Source organism: Halictus rubicundus, chromosome 14 (assembly GCF_050948215.1).
Source record: "Halictus rubicundus isolate RS-2024b chromosome 14, iyHalRubi1_principal, whole genome shotgun sequence".
In the NCBI taxonomy this organism is placed as follows: Eukaryota; Metazoa; Arthropoda; class Insecta; order Hymenoptera; family Halictidae; genus Halictus; species Halictus rubicundus.
The window spans coordinates 7,929,184-7,947,061 of NC_135162.1; the positions used below are offsets into that span (position 1 = coordinate 7,929,184).

A 17,878-nucleotide genomic window follows, 5' to 3' on the forward strand; every position below is an offset into this window, starting at 1 on the left:
AACTAGAACCACACACGAGGTATAGGAGTAAACCGGAGCACTGACCGCCCCCTATTAGTCTTATACCTCGTTTGTGCTGTGCCCCGGTATAGTGCTGCTCCCTTTCAGCCCGGATGAGAACCTCCATCTTTTTAGCATGGATCAGAACCTAAATTAAGCAAATCAGTAGCAGCTTTTATGAAGAAAAGTGACGTAATAAGATGCCTACTTTTATTCAATGGCTCATACGTAGTAACAATATACATAATACAATCTTATAAAAAATGGAATACTTGCATTATTGCATATGTTTCGCATTATCTACGAAGGCATTGTACTTCGTACATATAACATATATATATATATATATTCTTAGGTAGTCTGTTAATGATTTAGTAATTCTATAGCACAGGTAACGCGGTCCAACTTAGCAATAACTTGTCGCCTTAAATTATTAGTTGATGCTCATTTCTTGTAAACGTAGCTCTCTGCACCACCCCGTCCGAAACCTGCAACGAAAGCAGACAAAATTTGTTAGTAAAATGTGCTTGAAAATGGAGAACGTTTCATAGTATTTTCCACAATGATCGCTCACCTCCAGGGCCGAAAAGGGCTGCATAACACGGATGATTGCAGTAAGGTTTGCCTTCGTGTTCAGAATGGCTACCGGGTGTCAATGTCTTGTTACACTTCTCGCAGCGTAGGCAGGAACCGTGCCAGTCCTTCCCCAACGAAGTTTTCCTTTCAGCTGCAACCAACAAATAGACAAAGCATAAATACTCCATACGATTCTTGGATGTACAAAAAATTGACAATTAATCAAATTACGTAATGGCTCAGAAAAAAACGACAGATCAGGTTTGTGCGTATGACCTGAATCCCCCCTGGACAAACGCAGTCGCATTCTGGGTAAAGAAGTTAAAAGAATTTTCATCAGGGCCCTGCTATATTTTGTAGAAACCATGTCCCTATCGTTGAGAGGTAATGAGTTGGCCCAAATTAATCTAAACCCTCCACCGCAGTGTGAAACAATCGTTTAACGGCGAATTAACACGGCTAATGCCCCTTGTCAGCCCTGAAAGGGTTCAGGACGACGCCATCATCGACGAGACCGGATCGATCCCTGGGAACAATGTCCCACGCTTGGTGGTTCCGTTTAAAAAAAAATCCAGAGTTGATCAAAATGCAGAAGAGCATCCCTCATCCGGGACTGCAACTCGTCGCAAGCATCCTCGCAGACGTCTCCCCCGCCCCCACTCCGTTGACAGCTCCATTAGCAATTTCGTAATTATGGAATTCAATGGGCTATCCTCGGAGGAGATCCGATCGGTGATCTTCATTCAGGCAAGGCGCGAACGCGATGCACCCTCCGGACCGTTCGCGTCGACGCAGGAAAATAAAAACAAAAAGAAGGCCGTGTCGCCGCTTTACAAAATTCCGTATTCCGACGCAACACTGTATTGTTCGCGACACCCCGATGAATTCCCGCAGGCGGACGAATCGCGCCAGAGGATTCTCCAGGAACGGCAAGAGTGAATGATCGCGGCAAGGGACGCGAAAAGCGCGACGCTCCAGACAAGAAGCTACACGCTTTTGTTCGAGGTTGCGAGTGAGGTGTGCAAGTTGCTTGATTAACCGAAAGCATTTCGATCTCTGCTGGCAGAGGACACCCACTGGCGCGACGATTCCCGGGGATTTTTTCTAAACGTCGCAATAACTAACACACATAGTGTTTACTCCATATATGTCCCAAATACCGAGTCTATAAAAGTCCCAGAACTATCCCCACTGCCGTATACCCCAGGACCTCTAGAGCTTCTCTGTCCTTTTCTACGTTCGGCGTGGATCAAAGAATTTCCTTGCCGATAAATGCTAGACCCGTGTTTTGGACACATATCGAGTAAACACTGCATTTAACATCGAACAACTTTTGAGTGCCCCTTATTGCCTACTTCCTCATGTACAAAGTTTCTAGATGTCGCTTCGGTATGGACACGAGCTTTACACGTTCTAACCTCGCAGCTCTAGCTCTCAAACCCTTTTTGAGTACGTTTTATGGAGGTAATCTTCGTCTTATGGGGGTAATTGATGGAAGCCTCTGGAAAACAAGGTGGAGCATGGATGCACCAAAGATATTAGTGCCCCCTCGAGTGTCTTAACCCCTCGGGCCCGACATCGATCGACTGCCGATCCATCGTGGTCCCCGAAGTGTTAAAATGAAGTTATGGTGGGACAAGCGATGATCGAAATTCTGAGTGGTCCGGATGCGAGGAATAATGCGAGGTAATGTTTAGTGGGTTTCCGGTGGGAAAATCCGAGCAGCCGCGGCGGATTAACCCAACGGCCGGGCGAGGGGCATCGACGTCGTAAGTTCGCGTTAACCGTGTATTCATCGGATTTTCCTCGGCGCGGTGGCACTCGGATGTCGCGCCGCGCCGCGGCGCACACGCTCGGCCGGAAAGTCTACAAAAGCGAGTCGAGCTCTCGGAATCAGAGGAGCGCGCGTACGTTTTTCTTCTCCGTGGGTGTGTCGGGCTGTGCGTCATGCCATTACGGCATATCAAACCTCGCGGGGAAGACAAAAAAAGCCACGGACCGTGGCGGGCTGGCGGTTGGCATTCAAACGTTCCTCCGCGTCTAAGAAGGAGCACAAAGGACGCTGGTGCCAGTGAGGGGAATTGGAAAATGACGAGAACCGGAGAGACAGAAAAGGGGGGTCTAAAGGGGTCGACAGTGACGGCAGGGAGGAGGAGGAGGAGGAGGAGGAGGAGGGTGTGTGGACGGACACAAGATGGAGAAGGAGCGGAACGGGGGGAGAGAGCGAGAAGGGAACGGAAACGAAGAATGGAACACCGGAGCCGTAGAAAGAGGGAAAGAGAGACGGGGGCGCGGTGGGCTACGGTGGGCGCGGAGGCAAGAAGGGTACGGGTATAAAGGGCCATTAGTTAATTAACTCCTAATTATCTGGCGGCAGAGAAGCGAGTGCATAATCGTCAAGCATTGCTGCTGTGCAGTGGTAACGCGAAAAAGGCAGACAGTGCTGTGCACGGATCGTTGCGCTCGGGCGCCAAACAATCGGCGGCTGCTGATTGCATAGGCTCGGTACATCATCCCCCTTGGTCTTTCCTGTTTCTCTTCTCCTTCGTCTTCTTTATTTCATCGGTAGACCGTTTTCCACCCTAGCCGCCGACGCCGCCACCGCCGCCCACTCTTCATCCCTTCTTTCAAAACTGCCGACCCAACCACCACCAGCACCACCACCACCACCACCTACCCCCGACTACACAGAAAGTCCCAAGCGAAAAAAGAAAACCCCTCATCGTAGCTTTCTTCCGGCAGCATCCTGCGTTACGATGCAACGAAAGAGAAAGAGAAAGAGAGCCTCGACGTTCTTCCCCTCCTCCTTGGTCTTCCTCTTCGCCTTCCCGTTCGCCAACGCGATCCGGCCATTCTTCTGCAAACCTGTTTCTCCTCTCGGTTCTTCTTATTATTAATACCCTCCCACTCAACCCCCACGGCAAGGCTTGTTGTCGCTGTCCCCGACGCTGGACACTTTATTGTTGTTCCTTTCGATGCAACGCGACTCGGTACCGTCCCCGCCGACGACCCCTCGCCGCTTTTTTCCCTTTTCGCGCGGCCGACCGTAAGAGCACGAAGCGAGCCCCGTTGCATTCAGAGGGATGACTGGATCAAGCTGGTTACGCTGGGCTTATTACCCGTCTTTTTTTCTGTCTCTCTTTTTCGACGAAAAAGATTAATGACTGATTACCGTACAAACAGCCTCCCCCCTCCCCTCCGCCCCATAGAAACGCTTCCTTACGCGAAAGAATTTCTGCGTCCCCTTCGCTGCAACGCTTTTTTTTTCAGGTCATCGTCGACGGAATAATGGCCGCTTTGAAACTCGCGGAGATATAAGTGGGATGCGGAGGAACACGATAACATTGGCACAGTGAACGGTATTCAGTTCGTTCCTCTTTCACCGATCGAATCGATGCACAACTCGATCAACTCGATGCACGACTCGCCCCTCCCTTGGAAAATGCTAGGTAGAAAATCGACGCGCATTGTTTCGAAAGTTACTGTCGCTTTTTGACGTTGTGTTACATCTTCTCCTTAGAATACAGTAAAGTCTCGATCTAAGCCGCACGGAGCTACGCGGTTTTAGGCGATCCGCCTATCCTCTCCACTGGGGGGCTTACCCCGCGAGGGGCCCAGAAGCTCGAGATGCCTCCTGATCTTTTCTACGGTCGACGCGGACGACGCGGCCGAAGGAAATAGTAGCCCTACCCGATATATGTCACAGGAGGGAACGGAGTATTGGGCATAGATCAAGATTTAACTTTCCTCTCTTTTACGGGAGCTTATGGTATTAATATTAATTCTTTCTCTCTCTCTCTCTCTCACTCTCTATCTGTATTGTGTGCTGTATTATTTCCCGAAAGATCGATTTCAACGTTCTCGTTCCTCGAAAATGGGGTTGCCCGTAGCAAATCTATTGTTTTTTAAATTACTGTCGCTTTTAGTCGTTGCATTAGAATATAGTGGTTTAATAAGATTGAAGGGTATCGTTGGAAAGGCAAAGTTTCACAGAGCATTCGTAAAAATTAAGAGAGCATACCACGCGCTTCGGCAAATGCTAAGAAATCATTTAAACGCGGCTTATTTCAAAGCTTTCGGTTCTCATTTCTCAAAGGGTACCCCGGGATCTCTTGCGACCGGCTCAAAAAGCACTCGGCTTTGCGGCGTGCACCCGTTGCTGCGGGTGTACTCCGGTTCGAAACAAAGAAAACGCAAGGTGAAAGCCACTGGGTGGGTGCCTTCTTCGCGAACACGGCCTCGCGATCCAGCGCACGCGTTCCTGCAAAAATTACTTTGCTCGAGGAAACGAGTCAAAGATCCGCGTCGGCGATTAATTAAATGCGTCGATGAAGTCGAGAATTCCAATTAACCCGGTTAGCCTGTACGTCACGCTAACGAATATTAGCGGTAAGCGTGTGCGATGGTGGTCTTTGATATTCGTACATATTCTATTGAACGTGTAGTGCGGTTGAGAGACCGTTCAATTAAGACGGTGTAACATAAATCCTATACAGGGTGTCCCAAAATTTTGTATTCCCTTGGCAGGGCGATTCCTGACGCGATTTCAAGTAACTTATTCCTTTGCGAAAATGTTCTCCGCGGCTTTATTGACGAGATATTAGCGAAAAACGAGGACCAATCAGAGCGCGGCTACAGCGGACGGACTCCGCCTCGGCCAATGACAGCGCCACGCACGGCGGGTCCCGCCCTCGAGGCGGAGTCCGTCCGCTGTGGCCTCGCACTGATTGGTCCGTGTTTGTCTTTGACAACTCGAAAACAAAGCCACAGAGAACATTTTTACAAAGAAAAAAAGTTACTTGATATGACCCCAGGAATTATCTCTTTCAAGGAATTACAACATTTTTAGGACACCCTGTATAATATGATCTTGTGCTTTTTAGTAAACTATACCCACTACAAGCTATCAACTGATTTGAAACAAAACTGAACTGAAAGAGTTGTAGAACTTAATTGTATTCCATTGAAGAAACCGGTTTAATTTTGTCTCATTGTTCTGGAGAACAACAGCTGCATTGGGATGAAACAGCATCGGAGGAATCGATAAGTCAGACAAGTATCGAAAGGCAGTCGATGCCCCCGAGTCGAGTAATGTACAAAAATAGCAGCAATCGTATCGCATTAACGACGCGAGAGCCTCGAGCGGTTTCCGTTATCGTCGCCGATTTCGCATGGCTTGCGAAACGATGTACGCCGCACAACGAAGATTGAGGGACTAAAATCCACCCGATACCTTCCTCGAGTATCACTGTATCGTACCACAAAATTCCGAAACTCTCGACCGTCTGTACTTCCGGGAATCTGACCAGGCCCGACTCGGCCCGCCCAGGCCCGAGTTCCTCGCGCGCCACGAGTTTTCTCTACAATTTTCCGCCATGCAGACGCTGCGACCGACGTGTCCAGGAATCTATCTTAGAATCGTGCCTGACTAGGTTCCCCGTCGAAATTATGCGAACGCGAGGCCCGGGAGCATCGGCAACAGCGTTTCCCTTCGGCGCGCGAGTGTAGGCTCCGTATTAAGAGAGGTTCGCTTTTAATTGCGCGCTTCCTCTTTCGAGCAGCCTTTTAGACGGCTGTTAAAGCACTATTAGTGCTGAAAGCGGATTTTTCTGAATGTGCTGCTGCTCGCTGTACCCGGTTCCCGGTGCTCTTTTCCGCGTGCGCGCACGCGAGCGAGCGAGTCCTACGGTTGCGTTACACGGGGCTTTCAGATCGATGCAAGTAGGCGTGCGAGAAACGGAGATGCCGAGGCTCGGGGGCGAATTAGAGGGACGACACTCTCTTCTTCTTGTATGTATCGCGGCAAAAAAATGTCGCAAACAGGAAGGTGACTGACCTCTAAACGCCGCCACGGAAGCGCGGGCCGCGTTTAATCCGCCGGCGGGACCCGCGTTAGGGTACGTTCAATTGTTGCAGCCGCGATAAACGATCGGAGCGACGCGACGATGAGAACGCTGCCTGAAAATACTCTCCATTATGCTAGAACGAGAGCGTTCCGGGGCAGCGCACGGCGGACTGGAAAGCCGTTCTTTCCGGGCCAACATTGTTTTAGCAAGGTTTACAGTAGGTCGTCGAATTCGTCTTGACAATAGCTAGAATGCTGTGGAGTCAAAAATATTTAATATTTAAAAGAACGGGATCGCCCCCACTTTTCATGATAAAAATTTTCTCTTTCAATCCGTAGAATGGAAGACTTCATTGGGACTTTGAAGTCCACTTCTATGAAGTTCGTTCTTCAATTATTGGATGGCAGCACATGCTCATTTATACTTGGAAGCGTGCTAGAGACGAGCATATAAGATGATGAGAAGCCAAGATGGATGCTGGGATAGATTCTAGATGATTGAGAATCGTCCTTGTGTTTGCTTATATAAAATACTTATTTGTTTTGCATTTTGGTGAGCTGTTATTACTAATTATATATAATTAAAGAGAAATAAAGTAAAAATAAAATAAAATTGAATAAAATATTTTTAAAAAATTATATATCATAAAATATAAAATTTGATATGTTATGAACGGACATGTTATGAACTTCGAAGTCCCAAATTATTTTCCATGACATTGGCGTTGACTTATAATGAAAATTGTGCTACAGGGAGTTCACTTGCACCTAAATTAAGTATATAAAGAAGTTAGCACAAATTGACAAAACTTTTACGAAATTCAGTAAATGAAGGGTTAACTGAGACAATGCTTCAGTCAAATTTATATTTGCAAATAGATATTTGTTTAAACAAATACGGACTGGATTGGTGGAGATCCAATTTGAAAATCATTTGAGGATTTTGGTACTGAAATATCGAAATATTTGGAGTTGGGTTATTTCGAGTTAACAATGGCGGTTTCGCGGGAGCTTGGAATAGTTCGAAAAAGGGCGGCGGAATCGAATGCATGTTAAAATAGTCTGGAATATAAAGAGACTACTTTTCAGGTTGGTGAAACCGGGGTCACGTGGAAGGTAATCAAGACCGCTAAAGGTTTCTTTGTAAGTGACGACTGAAGTTAGTAATAATAATATTCATAAGTGTTTTAACGTTGTTTTACATCTTCGCCATTGTGTTATTCAGTGACCGGCGGTGTAATCAGCGTGTCTCTCTCATGCGAGTTGATATTCTGCAACGTGTACCTACAGTGCATCTACATAATCACGACTGCCGTGCATGCACGAAAAAAAGAACAGCAAACTGATGAATATATTTCTGAATAATCGAATGGATCGGACTTATCAGGCATACTGTCTAATGGACACGTGATGACTTGAAACTTTGGAAAAGCATCGCGAACATGAAAATTTGTTTTTGAGTAAACTATTCGGAAACTTAATGAAAGAAGTAAATACGTAAATGTCCTCGCGATAATTCGCACGATGGCAAAATATGTATCTCAGCCATTGCAGTTTTACTAATCTTTATCGTCTGCAGTTCAACCATGAACGTACCAATTTTACCAAGTTTTGCTTATCGCTGGTTCGACCGTGACGGCAATGGCTGCCGATTATTATTGTAATCAGCACTGTAGTGCACGTTATTGTTACCAGGAATTTAGAAAAATGGCTGGCTTTTAACGCGACAGATATTCCGACTTAATAATTGGAGATACACGCAAGTCAATTATATAGATCACGTCTACGCGCTATAGTATAAAATTTCCTTCCTTGCGACTCGTATTACTATACTTGTGCCGCACAGCCACGCCGTTTGTACACAGCCGAGGCTCACATAATGTTTGTCAAGGTGGACCACGAGGACGCACAATGACATCATTAGTGTCGTCATTCGAGAACTCGCCGGTGACAGGTTGTCGTTGCGACACGAATTTTCTGCAACATACGCGAACCACTGCCCCGAAAAAATTGACTAATACGCTTTTTTATCTTAATCCAGTGTCAGATTCGTCATCTTAACACTAAACCTACCACGGTCAAAATGGCAGATTTTCTACTTCACAATTATTGAAAATGTAAAAACCGTTTCATAGGTAATTACTGAGTTGGCTTCTTCATCTAAGCACATGTTATAATGAAAATCGTGCAAAGTTTAAGTAAATGCAATCTTCTACATTTTATAAGACGTTTCACTTTTATATGTTTTCTGCTTGGTAGTAATGTTAATCCACTGAGATGAGTTAGAAACTAATTTTGAACGAATCGTGCGGTTCTAACGTGAGAATTCCACTAATTATCTATGTAACTTTGGATTGTCCAATTTTTAATAATAGGGTAAAGAACCAATTACTGTGGGGGTATCAATTACTGTGCCTATATTAATTCTACTTATTTTTTACACTAGATTTACGGGACCCGTCAAAATGACGGATTATAATATTTTTAATTTAGGATTATTGAGATTGCACAGATGCATCCGTGAGGAATTATTTAACAAATTGATATCTTTGGGTATATATTATTATGGCTACAAATTTTGATACATACATTCATGTTATTTTTATAAAGTAATGTAAAATAGTAATTTCTAGTCCTCTGTAAACCTAGAGTTAATTATACTTATTTTTAAAACAATAAAAAAAGAGATATATAACATGAACTGACTTTAATGGAAAATAATTGGATATCTCTTTTTTAATATTCATTAGGCTTCAAAAATAAGTATAATTAATATAGCCACAGTAATCGATACCTCCACAGTAATTGGGTCCCTTACCCTAGGAGTTAATTATGGACTCTCAACGGCAGTATTAAATTGAAAGTAAGCCGAGACGTCTGCGGTGCAGGAAAGTATTGAGTAACGCAAATATCTGCTCGAATGATTGAATATTTATCCGTGTCTCGCCCGAACGAAATCGACACGCCTCATGTCCATAAACGGAGTAGCATGAATATCTGCAATAACTTTTTGTCTGTGTCCCGATTCAATGAAAAACAAATGTCGAAGACGAACAACGGACGACGAAAATGTTCCCTAGGTGTGTTCATGGTTTCCCTTGCGTTTCTGATGTTATTCTCTGTCGGTTCACAAAGTCATGGTGAACGTATGAATATATGAATGACGTGGCTGTTTGTGTACATCGGGCAATAAAAAGGAAAGTACAAAAACATACACGCAAATCGAGTACTGTCAAAATCAAATTCTTCGCCATTTCGACTAGAACTTTGAAGCGAAAATGTTTCTGAATTTTCTTACAGCAGAAATATAAAATTGTCCAAGGTCATCGCACTGCTCAACACCGGCAACAGTCGAAACATTCGCACCGGAGCGTTAAATCGTCGGCTAATTAAACTACCCACCAATTATCACTCGACGAACACTGGACGGATGATTTGTTTGTAAATAAAGATGTCTACGAATTTAATTTTTTCACCGCAGCCACGTCTGCCCTAAAAAAAGTATGACCGAATCCGCTAGTCCCAGAAAGAGTAATCTGACTCGAATAATGGGGAGACGTAATTTCCAGTGATAAGAGGGGGAAGGGGGGGTTTCACTCACCGAAATAAACGGGCTTATCGCACTTCGGACAGTTGGGCATGATGAAGCGAGGTTCCTAGTCCTTCGAACGGTTCGTTGAAGCCACGAAGAAGATCCTCTCGGCTGCGTGGTCAAGCTCGTACTGAGCCCGAGTTCTGCAAGGTAACGCGATATTATTCTCCAGTTGATTGAGCATGCGGACGTGTCTTCAACCGGCCTTACATGTGTGTGCGCGCGCGAGCAACCCGCGTTAAGGTCGCGTTACCTCCGGACTGGTATCCAGAGTGGCCTACCTGCGCACACCTGAACTTTCAGTCGAAATTAGGACGGGAAGATCGTTCTTTTTGAGGGCTCGGAATAGTCACGTGACTTTTTCAGAGTCAGCAGGTCGGTAACTGCTGTATAATTTTCATTCACAGCCTTCGGACGTTGATTTAAGATCCGTCTTGGTCTTGATCCGACGGGTCTTAAGTCTGTGACTAAACTTGTCACATTTTTTGCTCTGTATTATCGACATTATGAACTCTGACGCCAGAAACGTGCTTCAAGTTTTTGTCAATTTGTAGCCGGAGATATTTTCTAGCACGCGCTACTCTCGATTTCATCCAAAAAACTCATCCAATGGCATAAAAATGCTTGGATTCCACGGCATGCACACCGTCAATTTTTGGCCTACTTCTAACGCTTATATCACCAAATATCTGCATAATCTCGTCAGTTCATGACCAGCGCGCGCTAGATTGAACCTTCCTCTTTCGAACGAGTCCTTTCCCAGCGAAAAATATTCTCATGCAAGGACGAAAAGTGGAGGCACCATTTTTCGCCTATTTTTGTCGGTAACGTGGTCACTCTATCTTATCGCGAATCTACGGACTGCCAAACCCGTGGAAACTCAAAGTGTCACCGAGAAATCCGAAATATGGTCCATCAATTTTTATCTCACAATTTTTAGGTTAGCTTTCACAGAAAGATAGTTCCATTCGAACGAACGAGAGCATTACTCATTGATCGCAGCTAATAAGATTACGCGCGTCAGCAAAGACACTGGATTCGTGTCAAATCGCGTGGGTCAAGGATCCGTCTGCGTTCTCGTCTGCGATAGTAACGGTGGTCCGATGACAATGAGAGCTAACGAATCAGTCCCTGCCGACGCCCGTGACGAACCGTTAGCCATTGTTGACAGATGCAACGTCGAATGTGCATACCCAAGCGCCGGCTCCTTCATGAGTATTCAGCACGATAGGTTAGCACGCAAGTAACGGAGCAGCCCGCGAAGATGCAAATGCCGCACCAAACGTAACAGGATAAATACTATTATGCCATAAATAGTATTATAAATAATATAGATAAACAAGTACTATACCCGTTCAGGAGCGTGGGATAACAAATGAGTTCATTGACAACAATCAGTAATGTGATAGCGGTACAATAACAACAAATGGAAAACTTAATAATATTAAGAACAACAATGGTAACAAACCTGGGGCAATGATCTATATCTGTAATATATGTATATCGAAGATATGGAGGTCTGTGCATTTTGATGCTGTACCGATTCATGATGCAAAAGGTGACCTTGTGTCTTTCAAGGTGACCTTGAAATCCCCGAAATGCTACCCCGCGCACAGAAAATGTTTACATCACAATATTTCCCCGTGTACACCATGCGACTTTTGTCTACGTCATTTTTCCATTTTCTTTTATTTGTAATGAAAAATAAATATTCGAGGTGGATAAACCACCCTGTATCAAAATGAGGACAAGTCTGCAACGAAATGACTAACACGGAACACGTCTGAAACTGATAAAGAGCCTGTTGACGTGCAATTAAACCGACGCCACATCCTGCCATTTTTAAGTTCGACGTTATCAGTTACCGAAACGTCGTCGCGACGAAAGGATCCAACGCCTGCGAGCTTATTAACTGAGTAAAAATGAATCCTCCCGATCAAAATCTCTACAATCTGATTAGCAACATGGTGGACAACGACGTACAATCGGTGATGGACATTCTGACTACAAGATTCGATAAGAGACTGTTGCAACCGTTCGGCCGTCTGCGAATCATGGTGGTCCATATAGCAGCTTGGCGAGGTAGAATGGATTTACTGGAGCTGTTCCACAGAAACGGGGCCGACATTAATGCGACGGATGCGATCGGAAGATGCGCATTGTTCTACGCCGCCAATCGAGGAGACAGCGAGATGGTGAATTGGTTGTTGAAACAAGGGGCGTACACCGAGCACAAAGTTCGTGTCGAGAAGTGGTACCGGAACATCGGCAGTTTGTTCTTGGCTGAGTGTCCTATAGGCAATAATGTTAGTCCTCAGAGTTAATTAAGCGTTATGTGTACAGTAAAGTCTCGAACTACACGATCTTTGTCAGTTCGCCTATCCCCTCCGCTGGGGGGAATACCCACAAGAAGCTCGAGCTGCTTCGGTCGCTAAGCCAGTGTCGCCAGATGAGGGGGGGGGGAGCACCAATTGAGGGGAAAAAGTTACCCCCCCCCCCTCTGCCAGTACTGGAGTATGCATAACAGAGACGGAACGCGTCACGTGACTGGGCCGTAGGGGACTAATAGCGCGGTAGAAAGAGAAATTAGAGTGGGGGAACAAGTCTTCTTGATCTGGAGACACCACAGTCGCCAAATGAGGGGAGGGAGCACCAATCGAGGGGAAATGTTACCCCCTCTCTGCCTGCACGACAGAGACGGAACGCGTCACGTGACTGGGCCGTGGGGTATAATAGCGCGGTAGAAAGAGAAGTTGGAGTGGGGGAATAGTACGGTGCAAAGGAAAATTGGAGTGGGGGAACAAGTCTTGATCTGGCGCCACTGCGCCGAGCAGTATAGAGTGTAAACACGCCATGCTGTTTTTTTCTTCGGCGCGGTCGACGCGGTCACCAGAATATGGTAGCCCTACACGATCTACGTCACAGCCCCCGAGAATTAGATCAAGACTTTACTGTATCTGTTTAGCACCGATTTACCCGAGCATGCTTTTTCCAGCTACCTTCTCCGGAGTGTCTAGACAGAACAGCTCTGCATCAGGCTGCGAAGAACAATCATTCGGAGGTGGTGAAATTGTTGGTGGAAGTTGGAGCCGATGTTAACGCCAAAGACGAGCGTGGATGCACCCCGTTGCTTTTGGCAGGCTCTCGCGAGGAGATTCGAAAGGATGCCACTGAGATGTCCAAGTTCGTCGATATAGTCAAGACTCTTGTGTCAGCGAATGCCTCGGCGACTGTCTATCGTCCAAACACAGGTGCGAATTAGTTAAAATAATGGGCAGGGCCAGAGTCAGAAGTAACAATTTGCCTCTGGGCTAGCAATTAGAGATTGCGAGAAGGAGAAAGAAAGATAATGAAAATTTTTCTAAAGGCACCACCATGTTGCACCTCGCAGCAGAACTGGGCAACGCCGAGGTGGCAAAGATACTATTGGATGCTCGCGCATCTCCTATTGTGCCATGCAGGGTCTACGGCAACACTCCTCTTCACACGGCTGCCTCGGCTGGCAACCACGACGTTCTGCTACTTCTTCTGGAAAAAACGCACTCTTTCAAAGTAGACATCACCAACCGCGTACGTACGCGTACCTTCCACGTACCCTGGAAGATAGCCCATTTGAAAATTGACTTCCAACGCTCAGTTTTTTTCCTTAATCAGATGAAACAGACAGCTCTTTATTTGGCCGCTTGCGAGGGCCACGACAAGTGTGCCAAAGCTTTGATAAATCACGGTGGCAATTTGGCCGCGACAACCGATTACGGGGAGACCGTTATGGACGTGATATTCACGCACGTGAGGAGACCGGAAGTGTTCTTGACCGACATCTTGGACTCGGGGGTGCAGATAGTGAGCAAATCGACAGGCAAAAATCTCCGAGTAATGAGAAAGAACGCACAGGAGTTCACTCCTTTACAGAAAGCTCTGAATTTTCTGTTGTTAATTGTCTGCTTTGTTGTTCTCTTCACAGATTATAGTAAATTTCAACGTCCTCACGCCGGAAGTCGAGAGGCAAATGGCGGTGGTGATGTCGCTGATCGCTGCAGCGCCCAACGTGGATCAATTAGCAATATTGCAGCATCCTTTATTAGAAACGTTCCTGTTCTTGAAGTGGTCAAGGCTCAGGGTGTTCTTCTTCACCCTCATCTTCGTCCACGCCATGTTCGTCTTCTCGCTTTCCGGTTATACGATAATGTTGCTGCAGTACGAGATGGACTATACCCCATTAAAAGTGATCCTGACGTTCACTTCGTCGACCCTTCTTCTTCACAACATGGCGCAGGTGTTGATGGTGCCCAAGTAAGCATAGCGAAACGATCGATGCCAAAATGGACGCTGAATGTTCACTTTTATTGCAGATACTATTTGAGACAGTTCGAGATGTGGATGTCGTATGCGTGCGCGACCGTGACGCTGATGATCTCACTTGGCGGCGTTCCTACGGGAGAGTCCCAGCCCGGGGAAGAAGTATTAAAAGCCCCTGAGCATCCTGCCCACTCGGAATGGAGGCTGCATTCCATGAGCGTGGCAATCCTACTCGGCTGGATACAAATGATGCTGATAGTCGGCCGTCTGCCGATCTGCGGATATTACGCGCTCATGTTCTCCACGGTGCTCAGAAACTTCCTGAAGGTCAGTCCAGGATCGAGACGCGCGGAGGATATCCGACGTTAACGAGTATAACGAGCGCACCTCGAATCTCTCCCTCCGTGACGCGAGACGCGACGGAACAGACACCGGGTGAATAAAAACCAGACGCATTCGAGCCCGTAAAACGTTTTCACGACGAGCCCCTAACAGGGACAACGTTAACCCTGATTTAATACCGGCGGGGGTGGGTTTTAATTCCCGTCTCTGTGCGACGGGAAGATCCGCATTTAGTCGAAAGGTAAGAGGGACGAAAAAGAACTCGTCCCTTCGACGAATATCGTTAGAAATGAAAAGCTGGAGGGACCAACGGGGTTCTAAATGTCTGCTCTCTCTCTCTCTCGCGGCGATACTCGGGCTCCCATCAGGACCCACTTGCCTATCTCCGACACGCAAGCCACCCTCTCTCACTCTCTCTCTCTCTCTCTCTGCCCACTCTCTTTCTCTCTTGCGATTATGACAACGCGCATCCGCGGGGGCTTTTTACTTCCTTTTCAGGTCCTCGCGGCGTTCATCTTTCTGATTGTCGGATTCGCGTTGAGCTTCACCGTTGTGTTCCACCAGAACGACCAGTTTCAGGATTCCTGGACCGCCTTCGTCAAGACCTTGGTAATGATGACGGGCGAGTTCGACTACGAGGATATATTCACGACCGAGAAGGGTGGCACCTCGCCGCTACTATTCACGGGCAAGGCCGTCTTCCTCGCTTTCATCATGCTTGTTAGCATCACGCTGATGAATCTGATGATCGGTCTGGCGGTCAATGATATACAGGACCTCGAGAAGCAAGTGAGATACTCTATCAAGCACCCGAACAATTAATCTTCCAATTGGAAATCTATCTAGAGGCCACAGTAAAAATGCCACGGAAAATTTGTAAATTTGAGCCTGGGCAACTTCTTCATTATCCCCACCACCATATTACCCCCATATTACCCTACCGTGCTTTTATTTCTCCTGGACAAAAACCTCCTTTGCCCTAGGGGGGCGTCCTATGCTCCTATGGTCCTAACCCCATGCCCACTTCCCCCACACTCCATGGTGGGGGGTGTCAGGAATGGGAAGAGGACTCGCATGTGGCTCGCGAGCCACCAGTTGCCCAGGCCTGCACTAATTTATGCTGCCAAATTCTTGAAAGTTATACGCCTCAAATTTAGTTAGAGCTAACCATTACATTGGTCTACGATGATTTCCATTGCAGGGACACATTGATCAATTACTGAAGCAAGCAGAGTTCGTCAGTCATCTAGAAGGGTTGATATCGCACCCAATCTTCCACTGCAGTTGCCTCCCGCTCAGGATTCAATCGTTCCTCAACTTGAGACGCAACATTCCCAGCACATTTCACTTCCATTATCACAAATGCAATTCGAACCGTTCGAATAATTTGTCAGCGGACATTTCGGCGTACCAGAAAGAGACACTGAGCTTGTTGGCTTTCAGAAACTCGCGCGACAATAAAAGGTGGGCAACCTGTCGGCGAACCAGAAACACTTTGCGCATTAATTAATGATTCCGCCTTAACGACAAACTCTAAGGGAGTACCTTTTCTTTCCAGTTTGATAACGAGCGACAAGTACAAGTGCAACGACAGTGACGGGGAGCTGACATCGTTGCTCAAAGAAGTGTTGTCACTATTAAGATCAGATTACGGTCCTAAAGCGATGGGGTCGACATTTTCGAAACCTCCGGAAAGGAGAAACACGCTGTATCGGAGGAAAACCATGAATGTGTAGATTATTGAAAAGGTAAACGATGTAATTAATCGATATTGGCGAGATTACTTTGAAAAGTGTGCTTGAAAATTTTTGATAAATATATATTTGTACTCTGATAAGATACAAGGCAGATTCTGCTCGAGCTTAAGCCAATTTATTTCAACATTTAATTTTGATTATCAGTAAAATTTATTGCACCAATTACGCAATTTTTTACGCTTTCACAAAAATATTTTACGTTTTAATTTATTGATGGTTGCAGGTATGGTCGCCTATCTTTCGAGTCTTTGTTATCTCGGTTAAATATTCGAGAATTATTCATTTTTTATTTTATATTGTTGTCTAAAATAGTAGTAAATATACAGAGCATATTGTTTAAATAACTCTTCAAGTGGTTGAGGTCTTCAAGGTTGGGCCGCTGCAATCAGTCTAGAACTTTTAGCTCATAATCTGTTTGGGTTGCAAAACTGAATTTCATCTATTCTCAAAATTCATCTATAGGCTTCGTTCATCTACCCGTTTACAAAATTTCATAATTTTTACAATTTACACATGACATCAAGTGTTGATAATATCGGTCTCCAGCAGTACCGACGCAACACGATGCAGATTTCACTACACAATGCACTAGCGACTCGATAGATGTCCCTGCAAGATCGTTTTCAAAAAGTACTCTTCAAACTAATATTTGAAAAACGAAATACCAACAACTAATTTAACATATTCACTAAAAACAATGCCATATCTTTTATTATCGTATTAAAATATTTCTCCTTTCTTTTAAAATCTTAAGCCTTGCTATTGTATTACATTAAATTCCTGTTTATATTTTAAACCTATTTTTTGTTATTTATTCGTACGCTTAAAGTTATAAATATACTATTTCTCTGTTAAGGATAGTACTATCAATCTACAATATTATAATCTACGATCAATATACGCATTTTAAGTACTGATAAGTATGACGGGAATGGGCGCACATGTTACCCACATTGTACCGGTGAAATTATCAGTTTCAAGAGTATCCATTTTCAATGACTTTAATCCGTTTTCAAAGATACACATTTCTAAATTTACTTTAAAATAATAAATTCAGTAATATCGAATACACTAGTACATAAAACAATTGTACTTTCATAAAAATCAATATGCAGTGGCAAAAACCTTATGATAATACAATATCTACTTTAAGCAAGATTACTTTTATTTTATAACAGATTGTTCGAATAAAATGTTACACAAACGCAACAAACTATAAAATTCGTTATTATTCGCAGATTTTCGAATCCGCAACATCTAAAACGTTTTCGCGCGAATACGGGTACTATGTTTATTTTGTGTCTGAACACACCATTGTAATTCCCCTTCCACGTGTTGCCATACCTTGTACGGTTCGCCCTCTCTTATTTTCTTCGTTTAGTTGATTATTCCACAGTGACTGATAACGACGTGTTTCGCACATAAGGATGAGCATAATCGCAATTTCTCCTCAAGATGGGACACGTC

At 45.2% G+C, this 17,878-nt stretch overlaps 2 protein-coding genes across 2 annotated transcripts; one reads left to right on the forward strand and one right to left on the reverse strand.

Moving 5' to 3' along the window:
* Positions 1–196: 196 nt before the first annotated feature.
* Positions 197–10,154, reverse strand: LOC143361077 (cysteine-rich protein 1). Its single transcript, XM_076800338.1, has 3 exons — positions 10,023–10,154; positions 575–727; positions 197–488 (listed from the first exon to the last, which is right to left on the reverse strand). The coding sequence occupies exons 1-3, from the start codon at positions 10,060–10,062 to the stop codon at positions 445–447; spliced, it is 237 nt and encodes a 78-aa protein (XP_076656453.1). The 5' UTR covers positions 10,063–10,154; the 3' UTR covers positions 197–444.
* A 1,750-nt stretch (positions 10,155–11,904) lies between these two features.
* On the forward strand, positions 11,905–16,571 carry LOC143361085 (transient receptor potential cation channel subfamily A member 1 homolog). The gene is made up of 9 exons (XM_076800344.1): positions 11,905–12,319; positions 13,009–13,264; positions 13,381–13,583; positions 13,668–13,886; positions 13,978–14,306; positions 14,366–14,639; positions 15,153–15,443; positions 15,856–16,118; positions 16,213–16,571. The coding sequence occupies exons 1-9, from the start codon at positions 11,936–11,938 to the stop codon at positions 16,388–16,390; spliced, it is 2,397 nt and encodes a 798-aa protein (XP_076656459.1). The 5' UTR covers positions 11,905–11,935; the 3' UTR covers positions 16,391–16,571.
* The last annotated feature ends 1,307 nt before the right edge of the window (positions 16,572–17,878 follow it).

Bases quoted from the DNA above. Each gene is read 5' to 3' on its own strand.
- LOC143361077 (XM_076800338.1), bottom strand. From the start codon at position 10,062: ATGCCCAACTGTCCGAAGTGCGATAAGCCCGTTTATTTCG. The intron at 728-10,022 runs GTGAGTGAAACC...TGTTGGTTGCAG, and splicing joins CGATAAGCCCGTTTATTTCG to CTGAAAGGAAAACTTCGTTG. The intron at 489-574 runs GTGAGCGATCAT...CTTTCGTTGCAG, and splicing joins AGCCCTTTTCGGCCCTGGAG to GTTTCGGACGGGGTGGTGCA.
- LOC143361085 (XM_076800344.1), top strand. From the start codon at position 11,936: ATGAATCCTCCCGATCAAAATCTCTACAATCTGATTAGCAACATGGTG. The intron at 13,887-13,977 runs GTAATGAGAAAG...TTCTCTTCACAG, and splicing joins CGACAGGCAAAAATCTCCGA to ATTATAGTAAATTTCAACGT. The intron at 14,307-14,365 runs GTAAGCATAGCG...CTTTTATTGCAG, and splicing joins CAGGTGTTGATGGTGCCCAA to ATACTATTTGAGACAGTTCG.